The 24,985-nt window shown below is 43.7% G+C and overlaps 1 protein-coding gene across 1 annotated transcript in view; it reads right to left on the bottom strand.

Annotated features, from left to right (window-relative positions):
• Positions 1–24,985, bottom strand: part of LOC146785832 (transient receptor potential cation channel subfamily V member 6-like) — a 304,076-nt gene that overhangs the window by 63,402 nt on the left and 215,689 nt on the right. Inside the window, exons 12-13 of the mRNA XM_085635166.1 lie at positions 16,393–16,479; positions 16,213–16,289 (exon numbers count right to left, since the gene is read on the bottom strand). Coding sequence (XP_085491292.1) covers positions 16,213–16,289; positions 16,393–16,479 — 164 coding nt within the window. The remainder of the gene's footprint in view (positions 1–16,212; positions 16,290–16,392; positions 16,480–24,985) is intronic.

The raw sequence follows: 24,985 nt of genomic DNA, 5'->3' as shown, positions 1-24,985 counted from the left end.
TTTCGTGGTGATGGAATAGAAGGCCCACAATTCGAATTGTATTCCTTTGTATAGGAATAAAGCCTTTTTAAACCTCTAATACCACGGATTCTGCCTCTTATTTTTACTGAGTTATTCTCACTAAGACTTTACCGCATAAAAAATAGTACCGGTAACGAAATATTTACCACACATGCAACAGTTGATATTGTTGCACCAAGGATATAGTGCTGCATAACTAAATACTTATAAGGTCCCAAAGGAGAGTGCCACCCATCTTCCCCCAACTTATGGACATTGGCATCTATTTGATTAACTATAGTATTATGTCCCGACCCACTATGTGCTGGCATGAACTGTGGTCCACAGATGAATTGCAATCATTTAGATTCGCGTTTAAGGTGCTTCTAAAACTTCTGGGTTGTGAGAAGATTCCCTGGTTTGCCTATATTGAGTTAGGTTTGCCTTTTTTCTGGGATACCCCGGATACAGTTAAGCTACTTCCTCACTGCTTGATCAAAGACAGCCTAAAGGAGCATCTGAAGCTGAGGGAACTGAAATGAGTAAAGACGGGGAGCCTGACAGACTCATTTTTGGATATTAAGTTCACCCCTACGTACGAACTGTTTTTTGACATCTTCCCAGAATGTACCTCTGCAAATATATTTAAAATGGAGGTATGGGGTTTTGCCTGTGAACCTTTTCTGTGCGAATTGGGATGTGGAGTTCTGGCAAGTCTCCATCCTGGAACTCAGCTGAAGAAACTCTGCATCACTTTGCCTTTTTCGGTCCTGCTTAGGCCAAGCCACGAAAACAATGGTTAAAAACTGTGTGTAAACTCCTGGGTTTTCGACAATATGAGCCTGCATAACACATTTTGCATTTTGACATGAGAGAAGTGATTGTCATTGCAATTACAACATTTTTGCATGCTGCTTGGTTCACCTGCATTCTTAGCGGTAAATGTTGAAGCGTTGATATGTTTTGTTAGCAATTTCCTAATTGGTATGACCTCTTAAGTATAGCTCTATTTAGGGGTGGGTGGTAAACTCTGCTCCACTAGTAGAGTTTTTCCATTCCGCGCTCCGCTTGGAGCACGGATTTCCTTAAAACTCCACCAACTGCTGGTGGAGCAGTGTTTACCAGTGCGCGCTCACCCCTACTACTGTTAGGGACCGCCAGAAGCCAAACTGCAATTGCCCAGAAGTGAAAGCATGATGAAAAGTCCTCAGAGACGTTCATGCTAGAGTAAGCCACAACGTCACTGCTTTGAGCCACATCATTGCGCATGCTTCCACTGAAGACTGAGCAGTGATGTTGTGCCTGACTCTAATATAAACGTCTCTGAGGACTTATCATCATGCTCTCACTTCTGCGCAGTTGCAGTTTGGGCTCTCTAACAGTAGTCGACAGGAGGAAGAAAGACTCAAGGCTACGGTTCTCTGTGATCGGGGAAGCTGCTAGGGTTGAATACGTATGGGGTGCTGCTGAAATTTCAATCATGGCTAAATAACTGAAATTAAACATGCACAGCCGAGGATCGCACACCTGCAGCAGAAGTAAAGTTTAGATATTGCTTTCTGGCTGCCAAAAGCACTGCAAACCGTAACCTGTGTGTTTTTATCCCATTCTACTGTGTGGTCACCGAGAGCAGCTGAAAACCAAAAGGACTTCTATGCTGCGGGCTGATTGTTACATGTTTGTTGTTATTGTGGTATCTGCTGTCTAGTGTCTGAATCCTTTTCACAGAAGTATCTTAACAGTATGTAAGCAGTGTGTGTTGTAGATTGTTGATATATTATTTAAGTGCAGTGGTTAAATGTGCATTATTTGGCGGTGTGCGCCTTCTTTCTGAAGGTGTTGGTGCGTGTTTACAGCCGCGCGCGCATTTGTAATCCTGAACATACTGCCTGGTTTGGAGATTGTAGTCGCCTAGTCCCCTTCTCTACTGGCAGAGTCAAGGCAGGAGACACAGGCTTGGAAATATACCCCGATTAATCACCAGGAGTTCAGAGTGAGCCGCACATTTCCAACCTTCACTTTACGCTGTCCCCAGAAGCCCAACGGTGTTTCCAGAATCCACACTTAGTGCCTTCAATAAACCCCATTCCCTTAAAATTTTGCGTTGCAATTTCCAAGAAAAGTACCAGGCAGTGAGAAGCTTCACGATATTGTATGGCACGATGATTACTTAGAATACGTGCACGTTTGTCCTCCACATTCCTTCCCTCCTGCCTGGTAGTTCGAACTTTTTCTATACCTGCACCATTTAAAGTTGGAGTAGGCTGCTTTCAAGTGCGTTTAATGCAGAGCAGATACGATAGCGAGGCCCAGGAAATCAGCAAGCTTCGCCCTGGGATAGAGTATTTTCAAGAGGGGAAGGAGGGATTAGATTTTGGGTGAGCTGGACTTCACATACAGGATATTTAGTGATCCACTGTGTCTGTTTGCTCGGAGCTGTCCCCCACACAGAGTGGGCCTCCTGGTTCACAGGCAGAGGAGGTTTTCGCAAGAATGGCTCCTCCTTTTCTCCGTGCATGAGTCCCTTGCTGTGGCGGCGTTGACATCCTTGCACGCCTCTGAAGCCTGTCAACAAAATACCCTAAGATATACACTTCTCCCCTACAGACAGGCATTGAGCTTTGCTGTGGAAACCAATAGATTCATTAGCAAGTGTGCTGTTGTCAACTGGAAGTTTTATGTGAGATATGATTTCAAACTATCTCCCCTTTTATGCTACCAATCCAGTTTCCATAGGAGAGTGCAGAGCTCACGTTCAACATCGTCAGACTCTTCAACTGTCCATGTCAAGGGACTTCCGGTTTCTTAACTGAGCCACCTCCAGTCCACTCATTCAAATCAAATCAATGCATCGCTTCTGAAACGTTCAAAAGAGGACATGAGGAAGATGTCTATCTGAGGTGGCCACTGGCTGCCTTGCTTAGTTTTTGACACTTATTATTTACACAAAGGAAAGCCCAGGTAAGCAAAGGCATAAACATGACCTTTTTGAAGCCATGATCTGTGATCCTTTTAAGCAAGGGCGTCCCCTATTGGCACCTCAATGATACATTTCAAACATTAATTGGAATCTGCAGAAGAAACAACAAATGTCTCAATCCCTTCCGCTTGAAGGTTGCCTACTCATCCTGCTCATGAAACTCTGCGGATTTGGTGGAGTTTTCCAGTAAGAGGTGGGTCCCGTGCTCCCCATGCCACTGGAGTCAAGCTAGCCTGGCTGATAAGGGGTAATACCCCGAAACTGGTCCAAGGATGCTTGTTTCTGGTCCAGGGAGGACCAAAAGGAGGTGCGCCAGGTAAGGAAGTCCAGTCAATCTTGCTTTTTCAAAACCTTTATTTGCGTTTTTTTAATCAATTATCATTCCTTATTTACATATATTGCTCAGCCAACGGGTTTCGTCCATAAACTGTAGGAACTTCATCAGGGCTTGATCATCTATGTCAGTAAGTTCAGTCTAAACAGAAAACTCAACGTATCCTATTACTTCCTTTACAGTATCGATTTGCACACATCGATACGGTAAAGGAATGAGTAGGATAAGTATCAGTGTATCTGGACACGGGCACGGTGATGCCTTGGGAAAATCCCTAATCTATCAGCATACTGAGCTGGAATAAGGATATTGAGTTTTCTGTTTAGACTGAACTTACTGACATAGATGATCAAGCCCTGATGAAGTTCCTACTGTTTATGGAACGAAACGCGTTGGCTGAGCAGTATGTGTAAATGAGGAATTATAATCAATGGAAAAAGTGCAAATAAAGGTTTTGAAAAAACAAGATTGACTGGACTTCCCTACCTGGCGCACCTTCTTTTGCTTTATAGAATGAAAGTGGACTCAACTTAGTGGATCACAACATAGAAGTGGAGAGAGTATTTATCAATGGCAAAGGAAATACCAACACAGTGGGCATGGAGCAGGAATCATTCAACAATGAGTCCCCTGTGGCTACCATTCCAAAGATGCAAAAACCTCCTGAGAACAGTGATTGCATCAAACATATGTATCTGTGAGGGAATTAGAAGCAAGAGAGGCTAACAGACAGAGAAAAAAAGACTATAACAATTGAATAGGAAATGGAGCAGAAGACATTATAAAGCTCAGGGGCCCTGTGTAGTCATAGTGATAGCCTTGTAGCCCCTGACTAAGGGAAGCTGAAAAAATAAAGCATTTGTTAACAAATAAGATGATACTTTGCTTAATTGAGGTGAATCAATGTCGCTCAATGTTGAGAGATTATATCCTTTTAGCCATGATTTGACCTGACTTGAGGGTGTTTATACATGCTTTTATGGCCTATATTCGCCGAATAAAGACTGACTGATATACTTTTTAAATTATCGTTTTACTTATAAAGAGAAAAAACACTACTGGGATTCCCTTAAGCTAGGAGATCAAAAAGAAAACACAGAAGGACAACACCATTTATAAAATGATAAAGTTTTGAGTGCATTCGGTATTTGTGGAAATAATAATGTCTAGGTTGGGTGGCACAGACTGCATTCTTATGGGACTTGATGCTATGACTTTGCAGCTGGGCGATCCATAGAAATTCTAAGAAACTTCTGTTGGTGGCTGGTACGTCTTTCCTGTGGGAGCCCACCTCTTCTCCCACTGCCCTCCTGAAAATAAAGGATAAGGGGAAAACACATATGTAAAATACTGGCATTAAGTTTGTCCAGTCTTTCTCCTGTTTTGACTCTCATAAAGCAGCATTTATATTGGTTGTCTCTCTCTTTACCCTATTTATTCATGTCCCTTAAACCCCTTCGATATTTTTAAGAGACCAAGGGGCATGTTATCAAGGACGGCGTTAAAAATTATCGCCGGTTTAGCGGCAGAAAACTGCCGCTAAAGCGGCGATAATGGGCTTGATAGTATGCCCTTGAGAATTCCAATAGAAGTCCATGTTCTGATGTGAACATGGGCTTCTACTGGGATTCTCCAGAGCATATTATCAAGCCCATTATCGCCGCTTTAGCGGCAGTTTTCTGCCGCTAAACCAGCGATAATTTTAACGCTGTCCTTGATAATTTGCCCCCTCAGTTTCTCCGACATTTGTTGTGTCTTACCCCCTCCTGTTGATTGTAAATGGGCCCCTGTTCTCCTTGAATACTTTTCTCTCACCTTCTCCCCTCAGTATTTTCAAGGCTTCTTTAAGGTTTCTCCCCTCCTTTCAAGTTGGTTCCTTGCCCCAGGTTTTGTTTGAGAGCTCCACTACCCCACACCACCCCCTTTTATTCCTGGGTCTATTTCCCATGGCAGGACTGAGAAGTCAAAAAGTGGGACCATAGTTCCTTCCTCTTCCTCGGTTGTGCACATTTGGACCGTAAGCTTCCTTCTTCAGGCCTGCATTGGTTTCTGTAGTTGGTTAGCGTCTTTTGGTGGGTTGCTCCTGTGCGGCAGATTCTGGGTTCCGGGCAGCCTTCTCCTCTGCCTCTTCTGGATTCACCCCCTGTTCTCATAGAAATTGATTTTTATAGTCTTTTTTTCTCTGATTGTTCATCCCCTCCTTCTCCATTGTTTCCTCTCAGCAGTCTTTTTCCCTTTTTGACAACCTGCCTTATTTACCCTTTTCAGGTGATGTCTGCAGAGGAAGGCAGAATGGCATCTTGGGACTTCAGGTAAGTCTTTGTCAAACCATATTATTATTGTAAGGTTGTAAGCCCGAATCTCTTGAAACCAGTGAGGAGTCTCTTGGAATCTAGATGTACAATTAGCATCTGATGTGATAAGCAAGCCAAGGGCGTAATCTCTGAATGATTTAGCAGGATTACAAGGATCCAAAAATTACAACAACAGCAATGATGGATTGTAAGGTCTAGATTGACTGAGCTGATCAGAGAAAATTGAAAGGCTCTAAGGTAGTTAGAGTGCAGTAAAGACTCAAACATCTAGAAGGTGAACTTAAAGGAGAAAAAGCTCAGGGTCTTCCAGTAATCTATATTTGAGCTTTAGAAGGAGGCAGAAACACCAGAAAGTGCCTAGCACAATGGGTACCACCACTAGAAAGGGGACAGCAAGATAGTGTAGAGTGCCTTCTCACCTTGGTAAAATGGTTGCAGAAACAAGTCACAGAATAATTCAAAAACATCTGAGTTATGTCATTCACATCTGTATAGAGCCACGTTCTTTACATGGGCGACCTTACTGCACATCTAACAAGTCCATCAATTGGACTGAAGGAGCCATTGTTTGATAGAGCGTGCTGTTTAGTTTTGAGTGGTTAGAATAACATTTGACGTGTTATGATTCGAAGTGGTTTGTGAGAGTCAATGTGGAAGTAAAGTAAAGTTTGTCCAATATAGGTTACATGTGTATGCGTGTTATGAGGAGATCTTGGCCCATGTTTCTTAGGGCTAGCAAATACAGTCCAAGACTCCAACTCCAAACCAGTAACAAATTCCATGTGTGGGTTAGACCATTGTCCTAATCTATAACAAAGGCAAAAGATATGTCAGTCATTAAATGTATTTAGGGTAGGGCATTGGGGCTTGTTACAATTAGAGACGTGGAAAGAGAATTCAGTTTTATGAAATGAAATATAGTATGTCCAGTGATGTAGCAAAAAGATCATGGGTCCTGAAGCAAGCAAGAAAACTAAGTCCCAATCCCTTAGCTTGGTAGCATAAAATCACCTATAGTTCGGGTGCAGTGGACACCCCAGACCCGTAGGCCCTGGTGGCACTATGCTTGCTGCACTCTAGTTAGTCATGCACCTGTTAATGTCCTAATTATTGGGATAATCATGGCATTGTGCTTTAAGGCTACTGTATGCTGCGGTCTCCAGGGTGAGGTCACCCCAAGGTTCTCTCAGTAGTCTAAGGTGTAAGACAAGGCTGTGTCTTGGTACTAAAACTTTTTAACATCACTATAAATGGTGTATAGGAAAAATATTTGAACATACAAATTGATGCTATATCGCTAGAACGGAAGCCGAACCCCATTTTGTTTCTTTTTCCAAAGAGGCTGTGTTAGTTATTCAAGCAAATATGGGCCTCCAATATATTTAAAATTATTTTTTAGAGTCCTGCAAATCAAAAGAGTTGACTTTGAGTTCAACAAAAACAAAGCTGATGACAATAAACGCCAGCACAAATCATAAACCGTCAAGTGCTGTACACAGAAGTGAAATCAGAAAGAGTCCTGTACTATGATTATTTAGATGTCCTATTTAATTGAAAAGGAGGATGAAAGTTAAAAAAGAAGAGTAAACGCATAGGTTTATAGGTAGAGTTCACGTGAAGTAGGACACAAGGCGGAATGGTTGAATGATCCACTTCAGAAGGCTATGAAGTGTGATATTCAATAGGAGTGTGAGGGCATGAAAGTGCAGCCAAATGGGTAGGGACGATTTAAGACATGGACAAAGTAAGCAATTGTCCATGTCCCCACCTTTCAAATACCCCAGGAGAGTTAACATGAAATTAAATATTACTTTCCTTCATGGAGCTTGAATTAGAAGAACTTGGGTAAAAAAGTGGAACTTGTTAAGATCATGGGCTGCCGAACTATTTCTTGCCCAGGGCCGCCTACATCATTAAGAGAACACTGCAGTGGCCAAAGTTGCTGACTTCGAACTAGGTTTGAATCCTGAAGATCCTTTGATTTGGAGCAAATCACTTAATCTCACTGTCCCTAAATAAAGTGCATAATGAAGACTGGTGCTAATGTGAATAGATGAAGGAGCCAACCTTTGGTGGCATTGTAAGACAGTTCAGAGCCCATAAGTGGAACCTTATAGACGTACACCTTAATCTCCATAGTGGTATATACAGTAAAAGCCTTGTTGGTATAGAAGGCACGTTGGGGGATCTACAGGAATATCAGTCAACAGAATAATACCCTTTATTTTTATTTATCTGCAAAGTGGTTTGAGATGCTGCCATTTAGTTCTTGTTTTGCTTGTTTGCATTTTGAAAGTTTGAGGTTTAATAATCTCACAAGTCCAAATGGCTGGAGATGATCTCTTGGATGGACTTTAGTAGGCTATCAGGTCATCGTCCTGTATTTTAATCATCATTAGGAGCTGCTCTTCCTTTTTTAGAGTTTTTATTCTATTTTAGCCGACCACCCTCATGTCTTTTACCCCTTGATGTAATCTTAGGCAAAGAATGGTTTACATTCATTGGATTGTTTCCCCTGCAGCACAAAGCACGAGCACGGAGTAGTGAGTGGCACCAGCTGCGTGCAGAGGCAGCGAGCAGAAGCAGTCCCGTGCCATCAGCGCTCCTCTAGCCCTTATGGTCCCTAGGGCCCCAACGGCCTGAACCTGAGCGGCCCCAACGGGAGCAGATCTCACCTGCAGGAGTGCTTTTGGAGTCTTTTTGGAGTCTCGCTGAGCCTGTCGCTGAGTTGCCTGAGTCGGTCGGAGCCGCCATGCCTGCCGTGAGTGGCGGTGAGTGCAGCAGCCATAGCGGGAGCGAGGGCAGGTGTAGGCACAGTGGGAGAGTCCTTGGCGCACAGGACGGTGGCAACGGTGGCCAAATAGTGTAGCCAGTGACCCGCTTGCGTGCCTCACGCGCTAACTCGTCTTGCCTTTGCTTCCCCACGCACCTGCTCCACAGGGGGCTTTGGCTACTACCATCGTACACCTACAGCCTTAGCCCTAGCAGTGCTTACAGTGCCTACAGAGACAGTGAGGAGGCCAACAGTTGACGGCAGAGGACGTGTTGCAGTAGTGCAGCAGTGGGGTTGCATTGTTGCACTGAGGAGACGGCGGTGACCTCTGCAGCAACAATGAAGCGCAGCTAGAAGAGCGGTCAGGAGTGACTCAGTACTACGTACAGACGAGAGCACAACATAGTACAATTCACATAAGTTATTGTACATCTTGCCACGTGCTCTCTGCCCTGCTCTGCTCAGTCGCTGGTCTTTACTCCCAGCACAGGTTTTGCTGGGAAAAAAGTTGGGACTAAGCCACGATTAAGCCAGGATTAAGTTGGGACTGCAACAGGTAGTCGCTGTACGCAGAAGCACCACTGCACAACAGCATATACTGTTAAGCCTCAACTAAGAACTTGAAAAAACAAATCAAACTGTAATTACAGTCAGCCAGCCATGGAGGATGAGATCAGGCAAAGTCAGACGAACCCCAAAGCAGCCCCAACACCCCCAAAAACTTAAATGGTGCAGAAAATTTCTAGTGCCAACCAAGGGGACAAAAACAAAAAACAAAATTTAACCCTAAAATGGAATAGCAACAACCTACAGAGCCCACTAATCTCTCCAATCACAACCTTTACAGGAATCAGGAGGGGAGAGGCACAACAGAAATAAACAAGGCCTTCTTGTTCCTGAAAAACCCTGATGCCACACTTTTTTCAACTCCACGAGCCCTGCTAGGTCTGCCTGCCCCTCTAACTCCTCAAAGAGCGATCCAAACAAAAGGATCAAACGTCATTCCAGCTGCTCAGACATCCTTGGGACTAATAGTCCCCACTCTGGATCAAACGGACCCAAGTGGTCAAGACCTAAATCAGGACCCTAGTAAAAATAAAAGACAGTCATACAAGGAAATGGAAGAGAACAACCCGACGAAAGAAACTACCTCGGCAGGGGTTGGCAGAGGGGAAAAAAAAGCACCAGCAAACCAGACGGAGATATTCGCAGAGGGCCTGGGAAACCTGAAGGCAATAGCTACGACTCCTCCTGTCAAAGGCAGCAATTGGAGTAAGGAAGGAGAGAAGCAAGGCGTGAGGTCCAGCACACCAGTATCATACACGATCCAGAAAACCGCTTCAAGTATTACTCTAAAACCCACATCCCCCTGTACACTTATAAAGCCACCTGTTCCTAATCTAGCACTGAGAATTGAAGGCCAGATACACAGGACAAGTGCAGTCCAAGCTAATGACTTGGAAGACTTAGACAATTCATGGTTGAAGCTCCTAAGCTCCACATCAAGCCCAACATCAAACAAGGAGACACCACAAGATCCAACCAAAACTGAGATATTAGAGGCCAACAAATCCCCCCAGCAAAACGAAGGGAAGCAGACCAACCTGGTGGAAAATCCGGATAAAAATCTGGACAAAATCGGAACGGTAATGACATCAACCCAGAACACCAGTCAAATAGCTTCTAGTAATAGCTTGTCAAATGTCAATGTTCTAAATAAAATACTGTGCTCAAATGTGCCCATTTCCAAACAGAGGGTGAACCAGATTTCTGATACTGTGCAAAAATGGCTCCTCACTGCCATAGATGCTTGTCTTCCTCTCTCAAAATATAGGGTCAATAACCACCGCCCTCCAGCACCTTGGTTTACTGACACCTTAAAAGTCGAGAAAGCCAAATGTAAAGTGCTGGAACGCAGATGGAGAAACAAGTATGCTTTCGAATCTAAAATTATATATAAAAAGGATAAAAAAACATACCATAGTCTCTGCAAATCAGCCTGTGCTGAGTATGTTTCCACTACCATTTTGGATGCTCTAAACTGTTCCAAAACCCTTTTTAATATGGTAAAAGAGCTCGCTGGCGCTACCGCCTTGGCCAGGCCCCCCCTCTTAATAAACAGAAATGTGATGATCTAGCTCTTTTTTTTATCCAGAAAGTCGAAAAAATCTACTTGGATATTGCTAGTGTACAGGGCAATAACCCTCCTTTGCCGCAATTTACCAATTCTCTATTAACTGCTCACGTACTACCTCCAACGGACTTTATTCATCCTGACCAGGTTACGCCATTTTGTACCCATTTAAATAACTTAAACACCTGGCTCCTACTTAATGTGGCCTCTTTTAAAAGACTTTTAGAAAGTATCAAATCTGGATCTCCTAAAGAACCCCTGCCAGTCTCTGTGCTAAAGCAACTTGAACCATCATCCCTGCTTGCCATCATGGACCTACTAATATGTCCTTGCAGGAAGCCATAGTTCCATCAGACTGGAAGCACACTATGGTGATCCCTCTTTTAAAAAAGGCTAATGCCAATCCTGAGATACTTTCAAACTACCGGCCCATTTCGTTATTATCGTTTTTTTCTAAGATCTTGGAGAAACATATTCACATTCAACTTTCTACCTTTGTTGAATCCAGTAAGCTCCTCCACTCGTCACAATCTGGCTTTCGAGCTGGTTTCTCCACAGAGACCACGTTATTAGGGGTACAACAGCACAGCAACAGCACAATCAAAATACACGCTTGAACAAAGTCTCTGCGCCTTTGTCCCAATTATATACAAGCTGAGCCTCCTTCCAACTCTTTTAGAACAAATTATAGCACTCAGACAATTAAGTCTGCCACACTCCAAGCCCAAAGAAGCTGAAAGTAAACCACAACCAGCCTCCCTCAAACAGGTGGACAAGGAAAAACAAAAAACGATAAGCATGGAAAAAGCAGGCCCCACTGTAAACTTGCCTGTTCTACTCAATCCAACCAAACTAACAAGAAGACAAAAAAACGTGAAAGGAAAGCAAGGAACAATCAGCAGGCAACATGGAGCATGGAATCAAAGTGTTTCCTATATACAGTACAACTAGAAAAGCAGATTACACATTAAACACTACAAGATCGTCAGACGGCTCAATGGACATATTAACTGAGGCCCCAAAAAAGTGGTCCCTATTTATATCAGGAAGGGAGGAACAAGTCCCCAAGGAACAAAGAGACTCTAATGCGAGTAGCATAGTAGAGCCCACACAAAATGAAAAGGAAAAAGCAGCAAGGACCAGGAAGAGTATAGAACTTGTAGTTCAGAAAAAAAAAAACATCAAGCCTACAGAGCAGTATCCATATAGAGAGTGAAGAGGAACCAAGCCCATTTAAAGGCCCTACAGGAAATCATCAAAGAAGTGAACACCATGATTGTCCACAACTTACTGGGAAAAGGCAACAAGAAGAAACAAATGAATGGCAAATCAAAAAACTCACGCCGCATGGGCTCAAACCTTGCCCTAAACAGGAGAAGCGGAAGGAAGGGACAAAAGGTACGTTATTTGGAAAAGAAGGCTTAAACTCACAACAAAGCAAGAAACAAAGCGAGGCACCAGGGAACAATGACCAGAGCCAGTCGGAACGAACGGGAAACAATCAAGAGAAAATTGCAAATATCAAACAAAGCCTCAATGACTATGTGGGAAAAATCCAGCGAGGCAAGGACACCAAGACCATCCCAAATAAGAACGCCAAGAGCCCACCTCCTAGCTCAGCCACAAAGACCGTTTTACCACACGGAGGCCTTAGAGTCAGCATAAATAATAAGGGGGAAGCCGCCCTTTGGGATGGTGCACATGCAACCTTTGGAAAGGAACTAACACCCCAAAGTAATTTCCTCGGCGTAACTGGGAAAGAGAACAACCAGGCCAGCAGGCCACCACTAACAATTACACTACAAGAAGTCGAAATGAGCAATAAGCCTAATGGCGGCAAGTGTAGAATACAAATATCTACCCTGACAGTAACAAACCAAGAAGTCAGTAACAGCAGCAGAACAGGGAAGTATGGACAACAACTACAACAACTACTATTAACACCAGAGTATGATTCCCAGGGGTTGCATGACACCTTAAATAGGGGCAACATACTCAAACTGATTGCAACTATCCCCGGGCTAAAACATCTAAATTTAGCCCACCTACTTTCAGTGGAATTCTGCAAGGCAGGACACAACAAGACCATGGAGCAAACTCTCACGACATGCAAACGGAGGAGATCGTTCAGCTAATTATGACCTTTAAACAACAATTTGACACATGGGGCTTAAGGCTCTCGAGACCAGTCAAACCACGGTACCCAGGCCCACTAATGGATACATCGGTGGAGAAGGGAAACGTGGGGTATACCCCGGCGACAAAAGAACAGGTTCATTTAGTCCTCCAGAATGCAAGGGGGCACAGCCCACCAACAGTAAGTTGTAGCATGGAAAAATCCGGGGAGGAAGCAAGTACTGAACCCGTCATGGATCACTGGAGCTGGCTAGCAGGTACGCTGAACAACCTTGACAACAGACAAAGAACAACAGCCAAGACACCTTTCCCCTTATCTCATGGAATATAGCCAGAGCCAAGAAATGGCTAGAAGACGGCTGGCCCCTTCAAAATTGGGCATCACGTGACATAATCGCCTTACAGTAGACCACAATGATTGTAACAAATACAGTCTAAAGCCCATATGCTAGAACATGTACAATGTCAAATTAAACTATAACAATAATAAAATGATTACACGCGAAGCCTTTTGCCACGTAGGAATCTTTACACAGTATTTTGTGACCAAAACAGCGGTTCACAACCGGCACTTTGGGAGAGTTATTTACTTTCTATATATTTTTTAAAAAACGGGAACCATACGGCCGGCAAGTTATTGGATATTTAGAAATATGGTGTGTTTGCACATGTAGGCACGAAGACGATGAATGGTCCTTAAACATAAGGCGATTACTAACGTGTGTAATGAGATTTTAACCAACCCAATGGCAAAGATTAATCGACTATATTAATATATTTGGAAACCGCATTATATGATATAAGGAGTGATTAACAACGGCAACCAACCAGTACCTATAACAAGAGGGACGTTATTGTAGTCTTGATAAAGATGGAGTATTAGTTAAAACCATCGAAACGCGTCGACGCTATCTTTGACACAATCCGTATGAATAGCTTTTCTTTGAGACACATTACGATTAGATTGTTCTTAAGAAAAGTTTCTTGAAATTTTAAAAACGGATGTGTTACAATAATGACAAAATAAAATGTCTGTTTCTGTCTCTCTGTTAAGTGTATGGGTTCAGAATAGGAATCAGATAAAATTGTTTTATTGTGATGATTATATCCTATATTGGTATTGTTGTGCATTAATTTTCTAACTTCATAGGTTTGTATAATGTGATATGTAACGGTGGGATTATACTTGCTTTGGTGTTAACAAAACCCAAAAATTTTATATTGTCATTTTATATAAAAAAAAAAAAAAAATTTTTTAAATCATTTTAATATTGTTATAGTTTAATTTGACATTGTACATGTTATAGCATATGGGCTTTAGACTGTATTTGTTACAATCATTGTGGTATCTATTTTAGTTCTCTACCAGGGAATTCATCTTTTTATTTTATACAAAAATGAAAAGTCCCCATACAATCAATACCTAAAAAAAGCATTAGGTGAGCTTTGGGAAACCAACCTACCCTACTCAGCCTTTAAGCAAACTATAAATAAATCAGCAAAATTTCATTCGCTGCTAGTTGATAAAAATACTTTCAGTACGAGAAAACACTCTTGAATGGTAATGACTAACTAGAAGACACTCTCCCCAGCACCATATTTAATTATCACGTTCTCGGCCTACAGAAAGCTACAACTAATGGCCTTGCGCCCAGGCAAACTGCCGTCCATTGCGGACGAGCCATCTTGGGTCTACAAAGGGTCGAAAGAATGTAGACTATGTGGGAGCAGCAAAGAGGACCTTGTCCACCTAGTCTGCCTTCTGTCTAAATGATCACAAGCACAGGCCACTTTATTAAAACATAGCAAAACCAAAGGGAATGATGGACGGAGTGTTGAACATTGCAAGCACTCACCCCCAATCAACTGATCTGGGTTTAATACATCACCGTTCTTTAGCCCACTCTGCCACCCCAGTTCAGACATGGCCATCTGCAAATCAGTCTGACCCTGTGCCTCATGGGAACAGTCCAGCCCGAACTGCCAAGCCATGTCTTCCCTGGACCGGAGACAAGCTTCCTAGGACTGGTTTCTGGCATTTCAGCCGTCTTCAGCCAGGCTTGCTTGAATCCATTGGCAAAGTGAGCAAGGGACTCACGTCTGAGCATACCCTGACCCATGAGTGTTCCCATGAGGGACAGGGTCAGACTGATTTGCATATGGCCATGTCTGAACTGGGGTGACAGAGTGGGCTAAAGAACGGTGATGGATCAAACCCAGATCTGTTGACTGGGTGTGAGTGTTTGATTGGTTCTGATGCTCCGTCCATCGCCACCCCCTTTTGTACCGCTTTGTCCACCATAAGTTGGCAGGGTATGCTCAGACGTGAGTCCCTTGCTCACTTTGCCACTGGATTCAAGCAAGCCTGGCTGAAGACGGCTGAAATGCCAGAAACCAGTCCTAGGAAGCTTGTTTCCGGTCCAGGGAAGGCATGGCTTGGCAGTTCGGGCTGGACTGTTCCCATGAGGGACAGTGTCAGACTGATTTGCATATGGCCATGTCTGAACTGGGGTGGCAGAGTGGGCTAAAGAACGGTGATGGATCAAACCCAGATCTGTTGACTGGGTGTGAGTGTTTGATTGGTTCTGATGCTCCGTTCATCACCACCCCCTTTTGTACCACTTTATTAAAACATGCCATGAACATTAGAGGTATAAGGACTTGCAGATGGGCAATTATAGCGGGCTTCGATCCAACAGACACTTCTTTGAACTGCCAACTAATAAAGTTCCTCCCCATTCATGCTCAAGCATTAAAAACAGAATCTTGTGCATTGTTCCCGAACACCAAATAAGACGGACTGGTCAGTGGCAGATCGTGTTTTCCGAACACAAGGGAGAACAATGTAAGAACACTGGGAGGAATATTTTTTAATTTTCATATAGCGGACTACGTGTCAAACAATGCTCCGGATTCACTTACTGCACACTACGTACTTTGAAAACGTCTGCATTTTATTAATAATTAAATCGACTGAACTATGATATTTCTATATAAACTTGAGTGTAATAATTGTTAAACAAAAGATTTTTATGACTTTTAGGAGAACAAAACTTTTATTGCAGTTCTACATTTTAGTAACTGTATTGTTATGGTCTTAATTAACTGAAACAATAAAAAAAAATGACCTTTTTTTTTTTACCATTCATAGTGTCAGTTGCAGAAGTCAGAAAACTCAAATTATAATACATAACCATCGGATGATGGAGATAGCGTCAAAATATTATCAAATAATGACTCTTTCCCACATCATCCACTTAATAAAACAAAACTAAAACAACAACAATCAATAAGGAGTAAGGAGCCACAATGCAGCCAGCTCTAGGATCATTTCAAATTCAAATAATTAACCACTCCCTTTATTTCAAAACCCTGCATTGCTCCTACTATTGGGTAACATCCCCCAAACAACCTGCTGGTCTAAGAGGGTCAAGGTATTGTTACTCATGTGTGGTATTTTGCAACTCAGTATCCAACTTTTGAAGTTTTTTTGGCTTTGTACAAAAGATAACATTTACATAACCTGATCATTTAACGTACATTAGTAAAGAAAATGGTCCTCCTACAGATATATGTCCAATGTAGTGTTTTGGTCCAATTTTGATGAGATGGGGAATCTGAAAACAAGCAAGATATTTTGTTAAGATATCAGTGTGAAACGTTTCTGACAATGACAGATCTGGCTTTGTACCTTCAATATTCTTTTAATCAAGTATTTACCTCACAGAATAGTATTATGACAGCTCCAACTATAGTTATCAATTCTCCAGTTAGTCTCAAATAGTCTTCTTTTGTTACATATGACGCCTAGAAAAAATGTTGCATATCATGGTCAATATGGCAAAAATTACTTAAGGCTGAATCTTAAACAATACCCCACTTAAACTAGATATTACAGCTGAAAAAAGGTCTCCAGACTAAAACATAAGAAATAAACTGACATCAGTCTAGATGGTGAACCAACCACTGGAATATGTGTCAAAAGTTACTGTTTCTAATATATATCATTAGTAAATTTCCTTGATGATACAGAAGTCATGTTACAAGGTTTGTATGCTGTGCAATGTCCTTCATTTTCAATGGCACCTAGGAGCTGACTGGATGATTATAGAATAGTGATGAGTTGGCTCAAAGTGAGGGTGCTCCCATAGGTTGTGTGACCCACAGCGTTCAACCTGTATCTATTTTCTTCTATCCCTGGGTAGGTTGTGCTGCCCTGTCATGTGAGCACAGACCTCTAGTGTTTTAAATTTTGTTTTTTACATGTCATATTGACATTTGAATTCTGATATGTTCATCCCCCCCGTGATGGCGGACTTCTGTTGGTGTATTATCAGTACCAAACAAATCAGTGAGTTGGCAGAAATTAATGTCCACACCTGTGAAAATATAAGATGCCTATGTATTTTCAGTGGTAATTGGTGTGCGCGTCAGCATCATCAAACACCTTGATTGTATGATCACCGATATTATGTTTTGTTGAGTTGGCTGCATGTGACTTTTTATTGAGTTGCTTGAATGCTCCAATTGGGGTGCTGTGTGTATGGGCTGACCAAGAGCAGGCCTCTTGGTTGTCTTTATCCTCCATAGTCAGGCAGTGATGGTAAGTGACCAATATTAGCACCATAAGTAAGTGTGACAAATTGTTGCTTAGGGCCCCTGCAATTTTAGCCCACTCAGGTAATTGTATATACTCATCAGCATATTCAGAATTTTTAGATAGATAAGTAAAACTATTTAAAAAGCTTTAAGTAGATGAAATGGAAGCAAAATAATGCAAAGATAAGAGATCCATTTTTTATAGGATGGTGAATGATAGAGCAAATGTACACCTGAGATAGCAGGAATGAAAGCAACATAAAATGCCTGAATGAACAGAGGAAAGTAATTACAAAAATGTACACAAAGTAAAAGATGTAGCTTCAAGACTGTGGTTATGTGGGATATGCACAATATCCCACATGGGCTATATTGTCCTTAAGTGATGCCGATCTCCATATTTTAACTAACGATTTCAGCGAAGTCTGAACTTAAATGGCAATAAGTATTTTAATCTCAATGGCCTACTTCAGCCAATGTTGGGGGTATAGAAAACATGTAACCATCGCTGAACCATTGACGTCATGACCTCTAAGAAGCTTTCGCAAACTGACAAACAGATAGAGGATTGACCCAATTACTTTTCTCAGTAGAAAGATACCAATCCTGCAATTTTGATACTCCCAACTTTAGAAAGTATTTTACTGTACATTTATCTTAATGCTTGTAGAATGTCTCATTGGGTAAATATTTGGCACTGGCATCTAGAATACCATGCAGTTCATTATTATAAATCCCATCATGGTCTTCAATCCTTCTGAGGTGGTTAAAATAAATACTATCCATTTGGGTAACAGTAACACCTGTCCTTTACAGTTCTTAGAAACGGCAGAAGTGCAATTTAAAGGTCTATATATAAAAACAGGCTATTATTAGGGTTATGTTATTGCCTGGCAAGGATAAAAGCTAGCAGGAAACGTATTATTGGACATCGTACAGAAACAATGATGATACAATCAAAAAGGCTGAGATTTACTAAATGAAAATTGTGATGGACCTAACAGTGGCAGATAGCCCTGAGACGCAAGTGGAGGGTTGTCCACGAAAGGCTGAATTTATGGACCAATCAGGATGGAAATGGTGCTTCCAGACTAATTTAAGATCAGAGGAACAAGATGGTATTGGTGGTGATGGTATTGGTGGAATTATACTTTTCATATTAAGGGATCAGGGAGATTAAACAGGGGTTTACTAATACAGATACTGCTTACTAGGTAAAAAATCACTTACACTTGAACAATAATGTTTTGCAGCCATTGTCATTTAACGTTTGCCAAATCCTGAGCACCAAAGGGAAAAACAACAATCTTATGGCTTAGAAATTCTACTAGACTGTCTAGAGCTCATTAGCTCTATGTAGAGGATGAACCACCTGACTCAGGCTTAGGTGCAGGATCTGGGTGGGATGGTGAAACATGGTAGGTTTGGGTTTGTACCTTGAGTTTGGGGTAGTGCAGCTCCTAAATGGTTACATTTTACAGCAAAAAGGTTTTAATGTGTTACATTTTCCTTTCCTAGGTTGAGCCTAGCGGCAGCATGCACACGCTTCTCGCGCTGCAAGACTGCTGTAGTAGAGTATGGAAGAGAAGCCAGCGCCCACTCTCTGCCCATATTTTTCATTGGCTTGTGTTATTGTCTTTCGTAAATGCTGCCTTCGGATTCATTAATAGGCTTGTTAGTCCCTCCTTAGTACGTCTGTGTCTTCATTTGTAACCTCCCATGGCTACTGGCTCCTTTACTTCAGTTCTTACACAGGACCTGTTATTTAGTCTGTAAGCACTATTTACTTTATTGAATTTCTCTTATTATAGGCCAGACATGCGCTGATTCAGCTGAAACCACTTGTGTTTTTTAAGCAGCATAGCTGTCCCCATAACACTATTTAGAAATGATTTGCAAATGAAGTCATGTGAATTCCAGGTAGCACATAATCGTGTGCTAATGGGATGAAGCTGACAACAGCACATCTGTGTCACGTGTCATCTGCACTAAGGCCACCTGACAGGGTTTCATTAACAACACCACCACCAATACCACCACCTCCACCACCACCACCAATACCATCACCACCAATACCACCACCAATACCACCACCAATACCAATACCACCAATAGCAATACCTACAATACTACCACCACCAATACCACCACCACCACCAATACCACCACCATCAATACAACCACCACCAATACAACCACCACCAATCCAATACCACCACCACCAATACCACCAGCACCAATACCACCACCAATACCTGCACCAACACTACCACCACTAACAATGCCACCACTATCACCACCACCATTACCACCATCACCAATACCACTACCACCAATACCACTACCACCAATATCACCACCACCACTCCTACCAATATCACTACCACCACCACCAATACCACCACCACCACCAATACCACCCCCACCACCTATACCACCACCACTATCACCACCACCAATACCACAACCACCAATTCCACCACCAATACCACCACCAATGCCACCACCACCAACACCACCACCACCAATACCACCACCACAAACACCAATACCACCACCACCACCAATACCACCACTGCCTATATCACCACCACCAATACCACCACCAATACCAATACCACCACCACCACCACCAATACCACCACCACCAATACCAATACCACCACCACAAATACCAATATCACTACCAATACCACCACTGCCTATATCACCACCACCAATACCACCACCAATAATACCACCAATACCACCACCAATACCATCACCACCAATACCACCACCACCAATATCACCACCACTAATACCACCTCCCCCAATACCACCTCCCCCAATACCACCTCCACCAATACCACCACCACCAATACCACCACCACCAATGCTCCACCACAAATACCACCAATAGCAATACCACCACCAATACCACCACCACCACCAATACCATCACCACCACCAATAACATCACCACCAATACAACCACAATACCACCACCACCACCAATATCACCACCACCAATATCACCAAAACCAATACTACCACCACCAATACCACCACTGTTAGACCTGTCAGCCCTAGTGTGGTCTTACCCCATTTGTTTCCCTTTTCGCCTCATTTTTGCCACCATCTTTTTGTTGGACCTAGGCCTCTGGGCGCCTTACCACTGCCAAACAGTGCTGAGGGGCAGGTGCTCTCCCCTAATAATATGGCTGCCACAGGCCCCTGCTACTGCGGAGTGGCCATTGTACATACAAGCACCAGTAGTTAGGATCAGGCTGGGATATACTGTTACTGTATCCTTGCCGTCCCGCCTTTTTGTCACATAGACAGACATGGTAGAAGCCCCTGGAACCTTCCAGCCCAGGGGAGTTATACTTTGCCGCCTTTCAGGAGGGTCACCTGACCTAGGGGTATAAGAGGAAAGGAGGGAAACCTAACTAGTCAGTTGGGGCACCACTGGACCTGGGGGAACCTCTGCCGGAGTATAGGCTGTTAGGCCTAGGGGGGAACCTACACTACTGAGTCTGACTGAGCTTAGGCCCTGCTGTATCCAAGATAGCTGAGGGGCTCTGCCAGCCTGCTGACCTTGCCCAGTGAGTGGGAAACCCAGGAGACCAACTCCAGTGTTCCGCAGGATACCATCCTGCCTCTTGTGCCTGCCAATCCAACCCCCTACCGTTTCTCCCAAGATACTGCAACCAAAAAAACCGCAACCAAGATGTCACTACCACCTGCGCTGGGACTGAAGCGCTGAGGACCCTGTGAGCGCTGCTGCTACTGGGGGATCACCAGGTAAAGCGCTGTGCTTCTAAGTGCTGGGCTTCGATAACCTGCGCCCTGCTACAAGCGCTGTGCTCCCTTAGCGCTGCACTACCCGAATTGGCTGCCCACGCGGCTGCTGGCCTGAGCGAACTGCCCACCCTGCTGTGCGCTGTGCAGCGCGCTCCTGCTGTGTCCCGGAATCACCGCCGCAGCCCCTGCGCTTGGAAGTGTGTAAGCGCTGTGTCCAAAAATCACCGCCGTGGCCCCCGCGCTAAGAGATAACAAAGCGCTCTGCCCAGGATCACCACTGCGGCCTCTGTGCCTTGTACTGAGAAGCGATGTGTGCGAAACTCACCGCCGCGACCTCGGGGTCGCTGCAGAAAGAAGCGCTGTGTCGCGATCACCGCTGCAGCCCGGGCGCCGCTAAGCCAGGAGAAGCTGAGGCCCGAATCACCGCCGCAGCCCAGGCGCCGCGTAAATCAAAGCCGCAGTGATTGAATCCAGGCTGCGCTAGGCCTGCTGCGTGGAAAGGAGGCGTTGCCCAGCAACCAGGGCACCGGCAGCATCATCGGCCGCGCCCCCCTCAGGTTGCTGTGATTGGCTCCCGGGTCTCGAGGCCTACGGAGGCCCTGGGCCTGCTGCCGGCCACACCTGCAAGGATCTGCGAGGCTCCGGGTGGATCGAGGAGTGTCTTTCCGCCCCCTCTACAAGGGAAGCTGTAACTTTGCCAGCTTTAGCAGCGCACCGATCCGCCTCCCCCGGCCGAAGCCCCACGTGCAGAGAGGAGCGTCCTGACCGGGGAGGAGGCGTCCAGCGATATTTGTGGCTGCAACTTCCCCCGCAAAGACCAAGTGGTTAGTGGGGAAACGAGGGGACGGCGCCCCGTTTCAACATCGCGCTGAGTGTGACTGAGGGGGGCAGATGCCTAAAGTGTGCTTCCTCTGACTGCTCCCTCTCTGATTGAATGTAGAAGGCCGGTAGAGATCTGGCCTGATCACCGATTGCATCCCCATTACGAGTTAATCTTTGTGCTACATAGCGGAGGGCGCTGTGTGACCTGCCCTACCCAGGAAGTATTGCCAAAAGTGAGTTCATGCCTACCAAGTGTTCTTGGTGTTGAATGCCCACACAAGGGATGGTACACTATTGAAAGTGCCTTAAGAAATGTTCTCATGTCATTTGCAAACCTGCCTGAAGCTATTTGTTGAATTGAATGTACCTGAATGCATTGAAGCCTATGTGTTTAACCTGCACTGCATTACCTACAGTGATACTTGCAGTGAGAAGGTTGTTACTCCTGCCTTTTTACCTGCAGGAAGTTCTGCTGTTCTGATGTACTTGAAGGAATTTACTAATGTTTTGAAGTGAAGTGAATTTACTGTTGCTCTGAGATTATCTGCCCTATCGACTGCTCTGACTTGAATTAGATAAAGAGTCTTGTTTTATAAAACAGCCTGGTGTGGTGTCTCTTCATTGCGTGCACATTACTGAGTCAGTGTGAGTGTGTGCTGCACAACTGCTTAACACATTGCCTTCGGGTGCCTTCCTGCCTTGCGCCAAGCTACCGTGTCAGAATCGATGACCCCGGTTCTAACAACCACCATCAATACCACCACCACCAATATCACCACCACCAATACCACCACTACAAATACTACCAATACCACCAATAGCAATACCACCACCACCACCAATACCCCACCACCAATACCATCACCTCCACCAATACCATCACCACCACCAATACCACCACCACCAATACCACCACCAATCCTACCTCCACCAATACTACCACCACCAATACCACCACCTCCACCAATACCACCACCAATATCAGCACCACTAATACCACCACTAACAATACCACCAATACCACCACTAACAATACCACCAATACCACCACCGGAAATACCACCACCGGAAATACCACCACTGCCAATACCATCACCAATACCACCACATTACCACCACCAATACCACCCCCAACAATAACACCAATACCGATACCATCATCAATACCAATACCACCACCAATACCACCTCCACCACCAATAAAACCAACACCAATACCCCCACCACAAATACCACCACCAATACCACCACAACCACCAATATCTCCAATAGCACCACCAATACCACCACGATCACCAATACCATCACCACCAATACCAGTACCACCACCACCAATACCAATAACGCCACTAATACTACCACCACCAATACCACCACCATCAATACCACCAATGCCACCACCAATACCACCACCCTCAATACCACCAATACCACCACCACCAATACCATCACCACCAATTCCACCACCACCAATACTAATGCCACCACCAGCAATACCACCACCACCAATACCAATACAACCACCTCAGCAACTCTCGCTCACTAGTAATAGCAGGGGCACTGTACGAGGCCGGAGCTGCAGCAGAAACCATTCCTCCCTCCATGCCTGCCATAAAGCACAACCCGCCCTGAACCAGGGGGTGAAGCCAGGGCCCTACTACAGCTGGAGTGTTTTAGGCTAAAGATAGCAATGACTTCAATTAGGCCAAAGATAGCAATGACTTCACACTGCAGTCGTAAATTGCCCCCCCCGCTGAGCCTCGAAAGTGTAATCACAGAGTGAAATGTGTTGGAGCATATTGTTAGTGTTTATAGCTCGGATCAAACCTAACTCTCACTTCACACATTGTGTCTATGTAATTTACAACACTTACACATCTTCATCACTGCACTATGTATCACTACTTTGAAGACGTCGCAGGCCGGTCTCTTCCTCTGACTTTTACAATCTAACAAGCAGAAAGCTCTTTATTGCAGTGCAATAGGTCTCGCATTTGCGAGAGTTGAAGCTATTAGTATTGTAAATGACAATGCCTTTTATTTATGTTTTAAAATCCAAAACATACATAAAAGGCATTGTCATTTACAATGTCAATAGCTCAAACTTGCATGAATGCGAGACTTATTGCATTGCAAATGCTTGTTTAAATCCTCACTGCCATTCCTAATGCATGTGGCACTGAAGCTACATTTGTCTCAAATATGCTCGCTGGTCTTTAACTAAGTGATGAAAAGCATATGTAAAAAGCCATTTCCCTATCAAGCCAACTTAGATAAAGTTGTTTTTATTATACATTCCATATCAACCTTTTGCCCGGTGTCACATGACTAAAGGTGGGCATTAGAAAAAATTCCATTGTTCTAATTTCAACATAAAAGATGAGGTTTTGCTAATGGGGTTGGTGCTTGTTCTTTCAACAAATGTTTTGAGGACATTCTCAGGAGTAGAACAAGATTAAGAAGTTTCCAAAAGAGAGCCCAGACAAGGGACTAAACGTTCATCCAGACCAACATTGATGGGATAGTCAAAGTCATGAAAGCATCCAGAAGGGAGACATACCAGTCATTTGCCTACATTTATCTGCATTAGGGTTCAATTTGATCCCTTTGATTAACTCTCCTCTGATCTTGCTAAAGAATTTAATTTAGAATTGAGGATCAGACCGGAAGGTGTTAAAAGACTGTCCGAGTCGATGTTTACTCCTCTAGGTGAAGTTGATACCATCACCTATGGTTGTTTAATGCTTCTGAGCAAAGACTAAATCTGCAAGGATAACACATGCCAGCATGCAGAGAAAATTAGGTAACATTGAAAATTTTCCTTTTACCACAAAAAAACAATATTCTGAAGTTTGACAGGGAAAGAGGACACATTTTTAAGGATATCAACATCAAAAAGATCCTAAATTGAAATATGGTTTGTGCTAAATAAACATGAGTAGCACAGAGATGCTATAAATGCATGTACCTTCCCAGAATGGTACAGCAGGCTAATATTTAGAAGTGAATTGGATAATAAAGGAAAATATAATCTATTAATGTATGAACCTTCCCAGCATGCTACAGAGGGCTGATGTGTAGAAGTGAACTGGATAACAAAGGAAAA

This window comes from Triturus cristatus, chromosome 11 (assembly GCF_964204655.1).
Source record: "Triturus cristatus chromosome 11, aTriCri1.1, whole genome shotgun sequence".
In the NCBI taxonomy this organism is placed as follows: Eukaryota; Metazoa; Chordata; class Amphibia; order Caudata; family Salamandridae; genus Triturus; species Triturus cristatus.
This window is presented reverse-complemented; position numbering and strand designations above follow the sequence as displayed.